Source organism: Schistosoma mansoni (genome assembly GCF_000237925.1).
Source record: "Schistosoma mansoni, WGS project CABG00000000 data, supercontig 0386, strain Puerto Rico, whole genome shotgun sequence".
Taxonomy (NCBI): Eukaryota; Metazoa; Platyhelminthes; class Trematoda; order Strigeidida; family Schistosomatidae; genus Schistosoma; species Schistosoma mansoni.
This window is the reverse complement of record NW_017386228.1, coordinates 10,938-28,175: the sequence shown is the minus strand read 5'-3', so window position 1 is coordinate 28,175 and position 17,238 is coordinate 10,938. Positions and strand designations below refer to the sequence as shown.

Sequence of the window (17,238 nt, the reverse complement as noted above, 5' to 3'; positions counted from 1 at the left end):
TGTATTGAACCTTTGTAATGCTGTTCCCCCAGTTGTCCAGTGTTTCTTTAGCTTCAGTTTCATATTGGCCACAACCAGGTGGTGATCTGAAGCTATGTCAGCTCCTCTCCGGGTTCTCACATCTTCCATTGATCTTCGGAATTTTTTGTTGATACAGATGTGATCTATCTGGTACTCTGTGGTGTGGTCCGATGAGATCCATGTAGCTTTGTGTATGCGTTTGTGTGGGAATATTGTGCCGCCTATAACCAATTTGTTGAATGCACATAGGTTTGCAAGTCTCTCCCCATTTTCATTTCTCTCTCCTAATCCATGTCGTCCAATTATATCTTCATATCCTGTGTTGTCCACTCCAACTTTAGCATTTAGATCTCCCATTAGGATGGTGAGGTTCTTTCGTGAGCACTTCTCTATAATTGATTGCAGCCTTTCATAGAACTGATCTTTATCGTCGTCGTTGCTATCATTGGTGGGTGCATAACATTGGATAACATTCATTGTGATCCCTTCCTTCTTTGTTCTGAATGATGCTTTGGTTATCCTGGTCCATGAGATTCCCATCCTATAAGTGAATTTCGTGCCTCTCTGGACAGAATTAGAGCAACTCCGTGAGTGTGCGGAGCATTTTCTCCTTCGTGACCAGAGTACAGCAGCATCTCTTCCGTACCTAGCCTTTGCTGTCCAGCTTATGTCCAATGGGTTTCTCTGATTCTGAGTACTGTCAGTTTGTATCTCCTCATTTCCATTGCTATGTGACTGGTCTTCCCGGTCTCCCACATTGTCCGGACGTTCCATGTACCCATAAAGAGTGTTGCTCTGGTTGTTAGAAGGTGCATCGGCCTCGTGACTTCTGGCGAATCTCGGCTTTCATCCTGAGGCATCATAATTATTCCTTCAACTCCCAGCGCAGAGTTTAAATGGTTTGAATTATTTTTTCTGGTTAGCGTTTTTTAGCGAGTTAGTTTTTCTACGGGATGGGGTCGCTAACCATGCCCAATCCTCTTCCTTTTTGTGGGCTTGGGACCTGCAGTAACTCTAGAAGAGCTACAGGTGAAGTTTTAACAAAAAACTAATCAGGCTGTTATGGATTTTGTTATCCTTTCATTTTCTATTCGTAAAAGCAATAATCGAAACATGTAGATATTTAAATGTCTACATAAATTTTAACTTCCTTCTACTTTCTTCATATTAGTGAGGAACTTCGTTAAGTGAAAGAATTCTTTCTGGTTGTATTTCTCCTAACTGAACTGTCTCTCCCATTATTATTATTATTATTATTATTATTATTATTATTATTGTTATTATTTCACTCATACACTAATTTCTGTTTGTTGTTGTTTTTCTTTTATTATACGCATCTTGCCTTCTCTACCTCTTCACAACCTCATTGTTATTGTGTGGCTCATATGTATTTGTTGCTACCTTATACCTATGTTTGTGTGATTAAATAAATAATAATAATTAATTAATAATTTACATAATTTTCCTCCCACTCTTTCTAGTGCTAGTGTAGAAGGTTTACTTAGCGAGTTACCTGCAACTGAAGCGAATACATCTGTATCAATTGCTGAAATATTATTCAAGACAACCGATAAAAATAAACCTTCGCCTAATTTCCCAGATGATTCCACTGAATTATCTAAAGAAATGAATCATAATTGTGAACAACAATCTTACAGATATCAACTAAATGGTTTTTGTTGTTCGCAGCATAAAAAGGTATCTTGTATCTATTTTAATCAGTTGAACTATTTTAAATCTTATCCCATCTTCATGTGTTGATCTACTATGATTATTATATAATGAAAATAAACTGAAATTACAAATAAGAATATCACCTTTATGTTGATGTTGTTCACTCAACTTTGAGTGATATCCACCGCGTGACTATCGTAACCAATGGTTGGAGACTCTAGGTGACATGGCTCAGAATCGATCACAATGACACAGGTGTATACACTCTTTGTCTTCCCGTAAACCTCGAGATTAAAATTGCTCCATAACTTTCTTTCTTCCTATACTATATCCTTATATACAACCTATCTTTTATTTACTACCACCACTAAATTAACTACTTCAATGAATCCGGTGTTCATCTTGTTGTGCTAACGAGGTATGGCAATTTGGACCGATGCATAAATGTACCTGGTCCTACGTTGTAGCTGACTGAGTGATATCCAGTAGAATGTATTCATAAGGTATATATGAAATGTTATAGTTAGTTTTTTTTTATATTAACGATATCTCATTTCTAAAAAGGCTGTATTCATAGTTATAAATCTTTCATTATAGATATAAAACCCAACGTTGACAATAATTTCAGTTATATAGAATGTTCTGTTGCTATTGTTAAGTTGATTAAATTTACTCGTGTATTTATCAAAAAACAGTCATGTACATTTTTTTTCAAAGATTGAGAATAAAAATGCCCATATGCAGATCCAGTGACACATTTATATTTAAAGCAATTAGTCCCTTTGATAAATGTCGATAGTGTAATAAGAAGACGAAGATTATCAGAACTATGTGATATATTAGCGCAATACATTTCGAACAATCTGATCTCACATATACTTGTTAAGAACATTTATATATAAAAATAAAAGGTCAACTAGACTGGAAATAGGGGGTAAGAATAGACAAGGATAATAATAATAAAAATAATGTGAAAACAATTTGACACCTAATCACTCTGGATAATAAGCTAATATTACCAGGGTAGGTTTAAGGAGAGAACAAACTGTTTTTGAATACACAAAGGGGGCTTGAATTTTCGTATTGCTAAGGCTTCAATAAACCTTAGTATACACCCTTTTACACTTTTAAACAATACCAGGTTTGAATTCACTTAGTATTGTTTGTTTGAATCTTCCCATCGATGTGTTAGGACTGCAACTGGTCAGTCTCTAATTGGCATATGTGCATACTGTGCGTATTGCCTCGATATACCTTAATTCACAAGCATGGTAAGCAGAGATGGATAGTGGCTAGCAATGGAATCCAGGACGCGCGTTTCGTCCTATTTGGGACTCGTCAGCTGGATGTACCTGCATCTCAGAGTTGATGTTCACTCTGAGATTCGAACCCAGTACCCTCGCTTCAAACGCCATCGCGTTATCCACTCGGCCACTGAGTCCTGATAGCCAGGTTTTCCATGGTGGTTTAGCTTCAATTGACTCACGCTTTCAAATATGAAAATACTAAGTCTCCACAAAACCCCTTCTGATAATACCACAAAAGCCGAGTTAAGATCAATCTTATGACCTGTTTCGATTATATGTTTGGCAATAGAGGATGATTGATGTTTATCCTCTACTCTTATTGGGTCATTCGATTCTATTTGTTTCTGCAACCATTTTGGTACATGTTCACCCACCCTAATTCAAACCCCCTTTGTGTATTCAAAAACAGTTTGTTCTCTCCTTAAACCTACCCTGGTAATATTAGCTTACTATCCAGAGTGATTAGGTGTCAAATTGTTTTCACATTATTTTTATTATTATTATTATTATCCTTGTCTATTCTTACCCCCTATTTCCAGTCTAGTTGACCTTTTATTTTTATATATAAATGTTCTTAACAAGTATATGTGAGATCAGATTGTTCGAAATGTATTGCGCCAATATATCACATAGTTCTGATAATCTTCGTCTTCTTATTACATTATCGACATTTATATTAGCTTAAGTGGGACTAAATAGAAATTTCTATTTTTACTTTTTTTAAAAAAGATTCGTATTACCCCTTATTTCGCATGAAAAAGAAACTTTTTTAATCATATTTTTGATTTTCAGAAATTCATGTCTGAAGGTTTCAATTCGAGCTCAGTTCCTGCTATTTCTCACGGGTAAGCGTAAAACATACGCTTAATAAGTTTGTTGCATACTACTGATTTTATTTATTCTTTGATATATACATGCGAAATACTTTCTACTAAAAAAATAACAAAATGTATAAGATGTCAGTAGGCGAATCAATATTGTAAGTAGAAAATCATGCGGCGGAATCTTCCCCTCTAACATAACTTACCTTATGACAAATTTAAGAATTGAAACCTGAAAACCTCAGATGATTTGAAAGTTCTTATTGTTTGTTATCTATATTATGTAAATTGTGGTACAATTGTACATCATAAAAGCATGGCGATAATATAGTGAAGAAAAATGGAGGTTTGTAATACCAATCAACTGAGAAATACGAATAATACTTGGTGCAAAATATAATTCAGCTGAAAATATAGCGGATACTTTTAATTAAGTGAGTTCATTGTGTGTTGATGAAGTATTCACTGGAAAATTGCGACAGGATCATCACTGACTTTTACTTTAAGCCATGTCTATTAACGTCCAAAGCCAGTAAATTGCATTATCTTTAAGACTTTAACCAAAGAATCATAATAAACTAACAAACTCCCAAATGCCCTGGTACGGCCGAGAGTGGGGAGAGTCCGATCTCCCTCTCCAAATGCTCTCACATGGCCACGCGAATATATAGCCTCTGCCAGGGAAGTCCTATTCACTGCCTTCTCGTGGCGGGGGTGTTGTTTACGAAAGTGAGAGGACGAAAAGCGAATGTCCGGCGCTTTAACCGGGTTGGTGGATGTGGAGAATCTACCTAGGGGAGTTGGAAAACCCTGATTCCAAACCAATGGTGCACATGGGCTCCAGAATCCTGAATGAATGAATGGCGAATGAACCTCTTGTTGGTCACCGGCTACCACGGGACTGCATCTCCTCACGATGCTCCACTGCCTCGTGGGTTAGACCCTAGGTCAAAGGCTTGGGGTGTGGTCCGCTAAGAAAACCACCTGCTTTGGTTTGGGCACCTGGGCAGTATCACAGCCCTCACACAAATAAATGAAATGATGACTTGCACTGACAATCCTACTTACACGCTTACTATATGCCAGACAATCTGCATTATTATTATTATTATTATTATTATTATTATTATTATTATCATTTATCATATCTCTAATTCACCCCCTTTTACTCCCAATTTGTGTACCCCTACTCTTCAACTTATGCAGCAGCTCGCCAATGGTGGAAACTCTGTTCTATCTAAACGATCTCTAGTCACTGTCTGGTCGAAAGTGAATGCTTCCACCGATTACGAATACTGAAGCAGTCTTTCTGAAACCACGTACGATGTTCAAGCTGGCCTCCTTCAACGTTCGCACATTAATGCAGATCAGACAACAGATGGGGCTGGCTTTGTCTTTAGAAAGTCTTAATGTTGATGTTTGCTGTCTATCCGAGACCCGTATTCAAGACTCTAGTGAAGTACTACAATTTCGCTCTCAATCTGTCGCTTCGAAAAGCTTGTTTCACGTGCGCTTATCCGGGGACTCTGTGGCATCTTCGTCTGGTCTTGCTGGCGTTGGTGTCGCACTAAGCGCTAGAGCTGAGGCAGCACTAATCGATTGGATCCCCATTAACAGTCGGTTATGTGCTGTTAGATTAGAAAGTTCCATCAAAGTGAGAAGAAATCGGTGTGAGGAACGGTGTCTTTTCGTCATCTCCGCCTATGCCCCGACAGATTGCAGCCCGGATGCAATCAAGGATGAGTTTTACCATCAGTTAACTGTTCTTCTCCAGAAAGTGCGTTCGACAGATATTGTAGTACTAGCCGGAGACTTGAATGCACAGGTCGGGCGTCTAGGCACAGAAGAAAGTCGTTTAGATGGCCGATGGGGACTTGTTGGTCGCAGGACAGATAACGGGACCGTTTGCTGCAACTGTGCACAGACCACAACCTGTTTCTGGCCAGCACTAACTTCCAGCACAGTCATCGCCGGTGTGCCACCTGGCGTCCTCCCTCTGCATCTCAAGCCTGAACTCAGATTGATCACATCGCGATCAGCTACCGCTGGCGTGGTTGTGTACAAGACTGCCGCTCCTTTTGGAGTATCTATCTGGAGTCTGATCATGCCCTGGTCTGCGCCAATCTCACCTTACTTTTCAGTGGTCGAACGATTGACCGCCATCAACGGATCGATGCTAGTAAACTGGCTGCAACTTCTGTTGCAAGTAAGTATCGAGCGGAGCTAGCTTCTAGGCTAGCTACCACACCACCGAAAAGTATAGATGAGCATTGGTTACATCTTCACGACGCCATGAAAATGGCGAGTAAAGCCGCTTGCGGCTTCGCGAAACGTCCCGCTTACAAGCACTGGGTTTCTTCTGGCTCCTTACAACTGATGGAAGCCCGTCGGTCTACTCCGGGTGACCGTGAGTATGACCACAAACGAAGGCTGTTACGTAATGAAATCGGGCAAAGCTTGCGTAAGGACCGGGAAGCCTGGTGGTCGGAGCGTGCTAATGAGATGGAAGCAGCAGCTGCATCTGGTAACTGCCGGAAGCTCTTCCAACTCATCCGAGCCACTGGCAGCAAGAAGTCTGGTGTGAGTGAAACAATCTACGAGGATGATGGGATGCCAATCACTAACATCTCTCGACGTCTTGGACGATGGGCGGAATTTTTCGAAGGGCAGTTCAACTGGCCTGCTGCTCCGGCAACATCAACCAGTTTGTCCTGCCCCCCATGGCCGGTGACGACTGATCCACCAAACGAGGCGGAAGTCCGCAAGGAACTCCAACTCTTGAAACGTTACAAATCACCGGGCCCAAATGACTTACCTCCAGCTATTTTTAAAGATGGTGGTGACTTTCTGACTAAGGAATTGACTGTGTTGTTTGCAAAGGTTTGCGAGCTAGAAAGTGTTCCAACATCATGGAATGAGTCGATAGTCGTCCCTATCTTTAAAAAGGGTTCACGTTGTTCCTGTAAAAACTATCGGGGGACAAGTCTACTTCCGATTGCGTTCAAACTATTGGCTTCTGTCATTCTTCGTAGGCTGTTTAAAACCCGAGAACGATTGACTCGCGAGGAGCAGGCTGGTTTTCGTTCTGGTCGAGGATGCACTGATCACATCTTCACCCTCCGCCAAATGTTAGAACACCGTCATACTTATCGCAGGCCAACAATCGTAGTGTTTCTTGATATCAGGGCTGCCTTCGATTCGTTGGACAGGACTGTTCTCTGGGATTGTCTATTGAAGAAGGGTGTGCCTGAGAAGTTCATTAACATCTTAAAGGCCCTGTATACGAACACCTCAGGCAGAGTGAGGGCATACAACCACCTCTCCCCATTGTTCCACTCAAACAGTGAGGTTAGACAGGGTTGCCCAATCTCACCATTCCTCTTCAACTTTGCCATCGACGACATCCTGGAAACAGCTCTGATGGATGTAAGTAATGGCGGTGTGGATCTGCTGCCTGGAGAACGACTTCTCGACCTCGAGTATGCGGATGATATTGTCTTACTGTGCGATAATGCCCAAGGCATGCAATCCGCACTTAATCAGTTGGCAATCAGTGTCCGCAGGTACGGCATGTGCTTTGCACCCTCCAAGTGCAAACTACTCCTACAAGACTGGCAGGATTCTCATCCTGTACTCACCCTAGATGGTGAGCAGATTGAAGTAGTTGAGAAGTTCGTGTATCTAGGTAGCTATATAAGTGCTGGTGGGGACGTGAGTGATGAGATCGATGCACGTATAATGAAAGCCAGAGCGGCTTATGCCAATCTGGGCCATCTTTGGCGCCTTCATGATGTTAGTCTGGCTGTAAAAGGTCGGATCTACAACGCGTCGGTGAGAGCAGTTTTGCTCTATGCTTGTGAAACCTGGCCTCTCTGAGTTGAGGATGTTAGACGTCTCTCTGTGTTCGATCATCGTTGTCTCCGAAGGATTGCTGACATCCAGTGGCAACACCATGTTAGTAATGCAGAGGTTCGGCATCGTGTGTTCGGGCACAGAGACGATAATTCAATTGGTGTCACCATCTTGAAACACCGACTTCGGTGGCTTGGACATGTTCTACGAATGTCGTCCCAGAGACTTCCACGTCGTGCATTATTTGCCGACTCTGGGACTGGTTGGGAAAAGCGGAGAGGTGGTCAGTGTATGACATGGTGTCGTGGTATGAAAGAAAGCTGCAAAGGGTTAGTTTCTGTTGGTCCTTCACGACTCCCTGGCTGGGGTCCGAGAGATGGTGCAACACAGTGACTAGAGACGTTATCAGATATGGCTCAGAATAGAAGCCAGTGGCGAGCCTGCTGTAACCTTCTTTTACTTTCTTCATAAAGAGTGGTTATTACTTTCTTAACTGAGAGAATTATTCTGGTTGTACATTTCAGTCCCCCTTATCTTTTCATCCTTTCTCTTCCTATTCTCATTATTTTGTGTGGCGCATATGTATCTGGTGCCCTTTGTACCAATATGTATGTGTTTAAAATAAAATAAAAACAAACTCCAGTTCTATACAGCTATCTTTCATACCTTGGAATCATGTTATCTAAACTAACTACCACCCATCCTTTTGTTATATCTGTGGCCGAGTGGATTATTAGTTGATGGGTGAGGTGATGAGACCGTCAATTAGAGAGCAGCGAATTATCGACTGGAGCAGTGACTCGAAACCGTACGAGCAGACTAAAGTGCTAACCGATCCTGCGATCTGCCTAACCCAGCCAGTTGAGTCCAGAACACAAATAACAGCCTCGGTAATATGAATCATTATTCACAAGCATACTGGGTTTATATACTAACCAAACAGACCACATGTACCAAAAAATAGATAAATAACATTTGTACAATAATTGGCCAATGTGGCTATGGATAGGGGGAAAGTAATCAATAACAATAGTTCAAAGGTCAAAACAAAGGTTATGGTAAGAGGAACACGAATACAATTAGGTCAGTTATTTAACAACTATACAATAGGAATTAGGCATATTACCTTTGTCCATAAATATACCTCAGATTTACCATTCATGATTCACCAGGGGATATAACACCTTTATATCCAGTTTCAGCGTCAGAAAATAATGAGCAGTCTTATAGCCACTGGGATTTAAAACATCCATTTATCACACTATTGTCTGGTCGGAGTCCACGTGATTACCATAACTAATGGTTATGAACTTTGAATGACATTAGTGGAGATTGTTTGGAATGACGCAGATGTATCGGTTGTCTGTCTTCCGCCAGATTCCCGATTCGTCATAACGTTTTTTGTTTTTATATCACTCATTTATATTTTCTCGAATCTTATCTTCAATGTTTAATCTTTTGTAATAGCAGTGAATCTGTTACTGCGTTTATTAGTGTGAGGTTTGGCCTTACAATTTCATATATGTGTTAATAGTATATGGTGACTTGAACCGATGTAGAAACGTACCGTGTTCTCCTTTGTGGTTGACTGATCGACAACTGTCACTGTGTTGAAAGTTCGACGCAAGGGGAGACGATGGTAGCTTCATTTCAAAACAATGAAACACTCGGTATACCATTGTTTTTGTTAAACGATTGAAGGAAATCTTTCTGGTTTTCATAAGTGTTTACCGGCCAATAGGTTAGTCAAAAATGAATTTTAATTAAACCCATTAACATAAATCCTATCGTCCTCCAAGAATTATGTGTATTCACTGATTGCGAAAAATTCACAAGTATGGTCAATTAAGCTTCACTCCCAAAGATAAATAGGTTTTCATAGGGTTATAATATACAACAAAAGATTCCAGTCTTATTATTTCTAAGATTCGTAATTTGTCATCTTGTGTTCATTTACACCATTAAATGCATTGTCTTTTCAGTTCATCTAATTGATGGAAATTTACTGTTTTTCCCCTTGAACTGATAACCTTAAATCTATAATACTATTTCAATATTGTTCATTTGTAGTAGCACTGACGTTAACAAAGTATGTAAGTCTCCTACGGCTGAAATGTCTTGCGAAGTGAATAACCAACCTCCTAGACGCCGGTCTTCCCAACTGCGTCTTTCTCAGCGACCATGTACTTCAGATCCAAACAGAGCAGATGAGGGCAGTAACTCTCAAGACGATTTAAAGAGTGATGAAAAGACTACGTCGGAATGCAAAAGAGAGTTTAATCATCAAAGCTCTTCCGCAATACAGGAAGATCAAATTTCTAATGAAACTCGCTCTCCTGGGTCTACAACAACCGGCTGCCCAAATGTTAAACGGATAAAAATGGATGTAAACTTAAGTAAAGACAGAATTGGTGAAGCTATTGGTACAGAAGGAGTTCTTAGTAAGTTCTTAATAGTGCTAAAATGCAACCATAAAGGATTATAGCTCTTGTATATAGATTGTAATAATATTGTCCATATTTTGTTATTTTGGTGGTAAGAAGTCCCAAATAGTATGAAACTCGCATCCTGTATTCCACTATTAATCATAATCCATCCGATCTATTATTTATTTATTCAAGCGCATAAATATTAGTACAAAGGGACACTATAATATACATGTGTCACACAGCAACAACCTACGTTTATTATAAAACTCGCGGTTACCTGAAGTTGACTCACTTGCCTCATGGCGTTATAAGGAGCTTGTAAAAACTAAATGCTTATAAGCAGGGCGTTTCTCGACTGTACTCGCCATTTCTATTTCGTCATGCAAACAGCCAGTGCTCATCCATACTTTTCGTTAGGTTGATAGCTAGCCTTCACCTCTCTCGGTTTGATATTTAGTTGCTTCAGAAGCTTCAGCCGATTTTCTTACATCGATCCTTTTAGGAGGATGAATTTATTGGCCACTGAAGTGTGAGATAAGATTTGTGCGAAAAAAGACGCTGATAAAATGCAGAGTCTTTTGGTAGCACTCAGCGACAATGCAAGGAAGTTTAGAATGCGTTTCTTCCCCTATAAATGCAAGTTGTTGCTTCAGAACTGGCCTGCGTCAACACGTGAACTAAGGATAGGGAGTGAAGTAGGTGAATGCGTCGACAACTTCATTTATCGTGGAAGTCTGATCAGCCCTAATGAGTCGGTGTGTGACGAAATCTCAGCACGGATTCAGAAAACTCGTTTGGCTTTTGACAACCTATGTCACCTATTGCGAAGGCAAAATATCCGTCTACCAATTAAAGGACAAGTATACTTTGCAGCATTTCTTTCTGTTCTGCTATAAGGCTGTGAAACATGGCCATTAAGGGTAGAGGATACTCGTAAGCCACTAGTATTTGATCACAGATGTCTTAGAAATATTGCTCGCATCTGCTGGGATCACCGGGTAAGTAATAGTGAAGGGTATTACGGAATGATGATGATAAATCAGTTGATGAGGTTGTAAATCTTCTTCGACTGAGATTGTTGGGCCACGTACTACGTATGCCTGAACACCGATTACCACGACGCGCAATGCTGACTAGTGTTGGGGATGGTTGGAAGACAGTTAGGGGCGGCCAATGATGCCGATAATACCAGCCCAAAACAGGTCGTAATGCGCGCAAAGTTTCAGTAGATGGTTACCGTTATCTATACGATGATTAACAAGTTCCGTCTGGCCACCCACGCAATTCTTCTTTGTGTCTAAACACCCGACTTGTACATTCAAATCCTTAGCTAGTACTGCGATGTCTGTCGAACGTTTTTTCCAAAGGAAATCACTTAATTCATCGTTAATTACATCCAGACTGCAATCAATCATGGCGTAGGGGGAGATAATGAAGAGACATCGTTTCCCACACCGATTTTTTCTCTCACATTGATGGAGCTTTCTAATCTAAGAGCACATAATCTACTGTTAATGGGGATCCAGTTGATTAGTCTTGCATCGGCTCTAGTGCTTTATAATATATCAAACGCCTCTTCTATCTTTTCAGTCGGCAAAAAATTCGGAATACGACGGTTATTTTGAGCATGCTTTAGTGTGCTTCATAAAGGATATTTCAACAGTTGATATATCTGTTGCAAAGCAAACTCATTAATTGAGTAGTAATTCGCACTATAACTTAAAACACCATCATAACTTGAATTCCTAACTGAACTTTTTATGGGGTGAGAGTATGGTTACGGATACAGTAAAGATTAAACTCTGATAGCATACAGATATACAACTACATTTAAATAGTCGGAGACAAATGGACCATATCTACATTAAACATTTCTGGAGAGGCTGTATAGAAGTGTGCTCCTCGTTCTGTAGCATCTATTTAGACTCATACCACTCTCCAATGCTAGGTTATGTTTTAGCTGCCTCTTACTAAGCACAAAAAAGTCACAACAAGAGACGCTTCAGAATGAAACGATAAAAACGGCAAATATCCCTCAGGAACAAGTAGAGAAGCATTTAGTTGATCACAAAAGTGATGTTTACTTTGATGTAGTTCTGTATAACATCCAAATAGCTATTATAACAGTCATGCTTTCTACCGGTGACTTCAACCAAAAGATTAAGAAAAGTCAATGGATTCCAGTGGAGTCCACTAAACGAGCGAATGCCTGGAAACCCATTCCTTCAGGCTCAAAACATATTCTTTTTTACTATCACTGATAGTATTACTGCTACTAACACCACTTTAGTATTCATTTCTCTGTGCTGATGTAGTGTGGCGAATGAGGCCGATTCACATTTGTGTCAAGTTCTACGTTGCTTATAATTCACTGGTTGATGAGTCATGCACAACCAGGTGTGTATAGGTCTCACAGCTTTAGTGTTGAAGTACATTCAGAAAGCATTGTATACTTGATATAAAAATTAGCGACATATTTTGTCTATAACTGTATGCACAATAAATTTTTCACTTTCAGGAGTTTCTCATTTAATTGGAAAACGTGAAGTAAAACTATTATGAAATAAAGCATTCCTATCTAATTTTTGTATTTTAATTTAATTAACTGTCGGTGTATGTACTACTACGAGAGTTTTGAATATTACCTTGTTTTTATTAGAACAAATTCCATGCACACAAAATAGTTTAATTTTAATTTCTCTTGATTGCCATAATTGTACAGCATCTTCGTCATCTTCATCATCAGCAACAACAAACAATCACTCGGCTGTGACTAGTACAATTACATCATCCCAAAGTTCCGTTACTGATTCCACTATCCCTGTAACTATTCAGGAAAATTTACCTCTAATACTACCACGTCGTCCTTTATCATTACGTGGTTTAGGCATTTCTTGTAATTCAAAGAATAGTTCAGTTTTAAATAATGTAGCTGGAATGTATGTTGATTCACCGTCGGCGCCTACAAATAAAGTCCCAATTTCAACAAAATATGATAATTCATCACCACCTACATTAGCTACCATGCATGATTTGTTAGAATGGCAATGGGATCAAGCTGGAGCTTTACTAATGCAACAGGCAAAGAATACAGATGGTATGTATTATCAATTGATTATTGTAATTTAGAAGAAACTTCCTCGTTTCTGCAGTATGTATATTTATGCATATCAAAATGAATGACTGCTTTATTTCAGTAATCAATTTCACATCATTTGTTTGGTTTTTTCAAAGAATTTATCACGTATCTTTAAACGAGTGAATGTACTGTTTACATTTTAAAATAATTTTAGTATTGATAAAATTGATAAAGTTATAATATGGATGAATGCTTTAGGATATGGTCTGAAGCTAAAATCCAGTCGTGGTGGAACCAAATGGTACTACTGTTTCAGGTTTTGACACCTTTCATTCATAATATTCCTAACTATTAAAGAAATCTGTAAGATTCTCATGATTGAATTCATGTCGTTGTTCATTAGATCCTCAGATGTTCATCTCATAGGCTTTTCAAAATCAAATTTTTGTTGAAAATGATAGTATTTTATTCTTTACAAAGTGAGAAATTAAAGTTTTATTCACATTATAGAAATCTAATGACCAATTATTAGACAGTTTTAGATATGAATTTTACCGGATCGGGTTCTCTCACTTCATGTGCAAAATATGACTTCATGATTGGCTTGCGTCAGAACCGGAATTAATGATAGGGTGTGAAGTATTTGAACGCACCGACTACTCTATCTATTTTGGGAGTCACACCAATACCGATGGTGTGGTGTCTGACGAAATCTCGTCATGGATTCATAAGGCTCTACTGACTTTTGCTAAGGTGCGTCACTTGCAGAGTAGGCGAGATATCTGTGTTCCAAGCAAAGGGAGAGTTTACTGCGTACCAGTTTGGTCTGTTCCACTTTATGGATGTGAAAGATGGCTATTAGGAATAGGGGATATTCGTAGGTTCCTGGTATTCGACCGTGGGTGTCTTCGAAGCATTGCTCGTGTACTTTAGGACCACGGAGTAAACAATGAGTAGGTTAGGAATGAGGTACTAGGTAAATGACGAGTCTTTAAATACCACGACGAATATCAATTTCTTCAAAACGCAAATTTTACCTTTTCTAGTAAATCCCAACTAGCATGAAACCTAGATACAGAGCTTTCTGTGGACTACATCCAACTACCTAATATCAGAAAATAGTGCACGGAGTATCGAGTCACTTATACTAGTAACCACATTATAACTTGATCAATCTAATCCATTTCACACTAAATTATAGACAAACATGACATTGACCTCTAGTCAGTCATCAATTAATGTTTATATTTGAAGGTAGAAGACATGAACCATTTATATTTCTAACAGTTCTTTATAATTCAATATAGAGGAACGGCTCACTGGTTTAAAAATTCGACTTTTATATTGGCTTACATTCCCCAGTCTGCATACATCAATGTATAAGTTATAAGATAATTCAGTTAATTTTAATGATCTCTAATTGATTTATCATTACTGTTTGTATAGAAGCCTGTAATTCATGTATTCTGTATATTATACATAAACTTTAGTTGTCACCTTATTGGATTGTTTGCATCAATTAAAATGTGAAAATGATATTCTTGAAGCTAAATTGATTCGTCTTACAACAAGACATGAACATTTGAAATCTGTGAACGCTCGTTTATCTAATTCACTTGCTACAATGGAATCAACCATGGTGATAAACTCTCCAAAACATGAAATTTCCGAACGAAATTCTACTGCAGTCAATAATCTTACAAAAAAGTCAAATCACCATTTTGCCTATCCTTTGGATACTAATACCACCATTACTTCTAATATCACGACCACTACACAGAGTTCACAAATGTCTACAATCCTCCATTCTATTGATCCAGAATCTCATCAACTTCAGTTACCCGACAATGTTACTAAAAGTTAGTTACTTGATATTTGTTAGTAGTATGTGTATTAGTGAATTCATAATTTCTGTTAGCTTGAGTCGAAAATGTTAATGATAAATAAATCATCGAATAATAATATCATGGTTTGATAATCAATCAATTATTATCACTATTATTAATGGCTTAATTTAATATTATATTTTTGGTGCAATATAGAATTCTCAGAACGAGGTATTTCAACAAGCTTTTTGTACAAAAAAGGTGAACGAAATTGGTAACTGCATACATATATACAAAAGTTAAACAGATAAACTACCTGGAATTGAATGAAATCGTTTTTGTAGGAATATTTGAATCTGTACAACTTTTTAAATTAGAAGCATGTTTAAGAATACAAGTTATTGACTAAGCCAGCTCTAGCAACCTGTTCGTCACAGTATATTTTTCTAGATAAGCTATTGTAGTGCCTTTATATCTTTTCTTGCGTGCATGGATTCTGATCTAGTGACATCTCGTTCTACCAAAAGATATACGGAGAGAAAGATATATATGAAGTAGATGGTAGGTATCTAATAAGATAATACCTGTCAGTAGTTTGCAAGAATTTAGATGTCTATCTACAACCAACTCCTATGATGGACTAAACTGCCAAATCGTCCACGGAGGACAACTCACCGACTCGTTTGAAGTAAAGACCGGTGTTAGACAAGGTTGCTTACTATCACCCTTTCTCTTTCTCCTGGTCATCGACTGGATCATGAAGACGTCAACATCTGGAGGAAAGCACGGGATACAGTGGACAGGCAGAATGCAGCTTGATGATTTAGACTTCGCGGATGATCTGGCTTTTCTATCACGAACGCAACAACAAATGCAGGAGAAAACGACCAATGTAGCAGCAGCCTCAGCAGCAGTAGGTCTCAATCTAAACAAAGAGAAAAGCAAGACTCTCCGATACAATACAATATGCACCAATCAAATTACACTTGACGGAGAAGCTTTGGAAGATGTGGAGACCTTTACATATCTGGGCAGCATCATTGATGAACACGGTGGATCAGATGCAGATGTGAGGGCGCGGATCGGCAAAGCAAGAGCAGCATATTTACAACTGAAAAACATCCAGAACTCAAAACAATTGTCAACCAACACCAAGGTTAGAATTTTCAATACAAATGTCAAGACAGTTCTACTGTATGGGGCGGAGACGTGGAGAACTACGAAAACCATTATCCATAAGATACAAGTGTTTATTAACACCTGTCTACGCAAGATACTTCGGATCCGATGGCCAGACACTATCAGCAACAAGTTACTGTGGGAGACAACAAACCAGATTCCAATGGAGGAAGAAATCAGGAAGAAGCTCTGGAAGTGGATTGGGCACACCTTGAGGAAATCACCTAATTGCGTCACAAGACAATCCCTAACATGGAATCCTGAAGGTCAAAGGAGAAGAGGAAGATCAAAGAACACATTACGCCAAGAAATAGAGACAGGCATGAGAAGAATGAACAAGAACTGGATAGAACTAGAAAAGAAGACCCAAGACAGAGTGGGTTGGAGAATGCTGGTCGGCGGCCTATGCTCCATTGGAAGTAACAGGCGTAAGTAAGTAAGTAAGTAAGTAAGTAAGTAAGTAAGTAAGTAAGTAAGTAAGTAAGTAAGTAAGTAAGTAAGTAAGTAAGTAAGTAGGTAAGTAAGTAAGTAAGTAAGTAAGTAAGTAAGTAAGTAAGTAAGTAAGTAAGTAAGTAAGTATCTACAACCATATTAACAATGACGTTAAAAGATTCACCACACACCCTGCTAACTGCCTTCAGCACCCTCCGCAGTACAACAATCTTTTCTCAAAAGCTGGGGAAAGAATATTGGAGAACAGTAAGGGAGACTGTTTTGGTCACTTTATTATTTTAACCAATAGATTACAGGTTATTTCATTGAATAATATAAAACCAATATTAAATAATAATGAATAAAGCCTATTATTCCTGGTAATTTTAGATTCCGTTCGTGAAGATTTATGTGGTTTCATTGAAATATTACCAGAAGAAGAACCTGTTGAAATACGTCCATCACCAGCTATCCCAACAAATATTACATTCCCTGAAATAACAGATGATGCAGAACGAGAGAAACGAATCATTGCTGGAGGTAATTTGCTTTATTGTATATATTCAGTTTAAATATGGTATGATTAGTATTTGTTGCATGGTTGTTGACAATTAGTCA

General features: G+C 38.8%; 1 protein-coding gene across 1 annotated transcript in view; it reads left to right on the top strand.

Moving 5' to 3' along the window:
* Positions 1–1,503: 1,503 nt before the first annotated feature.
* Positions 1,504–17,238, top strand: part of Smp_199630 (hypothetical protein) — a gene marked incomplete at both ends in the record, with an annotated part of 23,365 nt that continues 7,630 nt past the window's right edge. The window contains 5 exons of the mRNA XM_018788453.1: positions 1,504–1,719; positions 3,795–3,847; positions 9,746–10,116; positions 12,827–13,201; positions 14,674–15,042. Coding sequence (XP_018644726.1) covers positions 1,504–1,719; positions 3,795–3,847; positions 9,746–10,116; positions 12,827–13,201; positions 14,674–15,042 — 1,384 coding nt within the window. The remainder of the gene's footprint in view (positions 1,720–3,794; positions 3,848–9,745; positions 10,117–12,826; positions 13,202–14,673; positions 15,043–17,238) is intronic.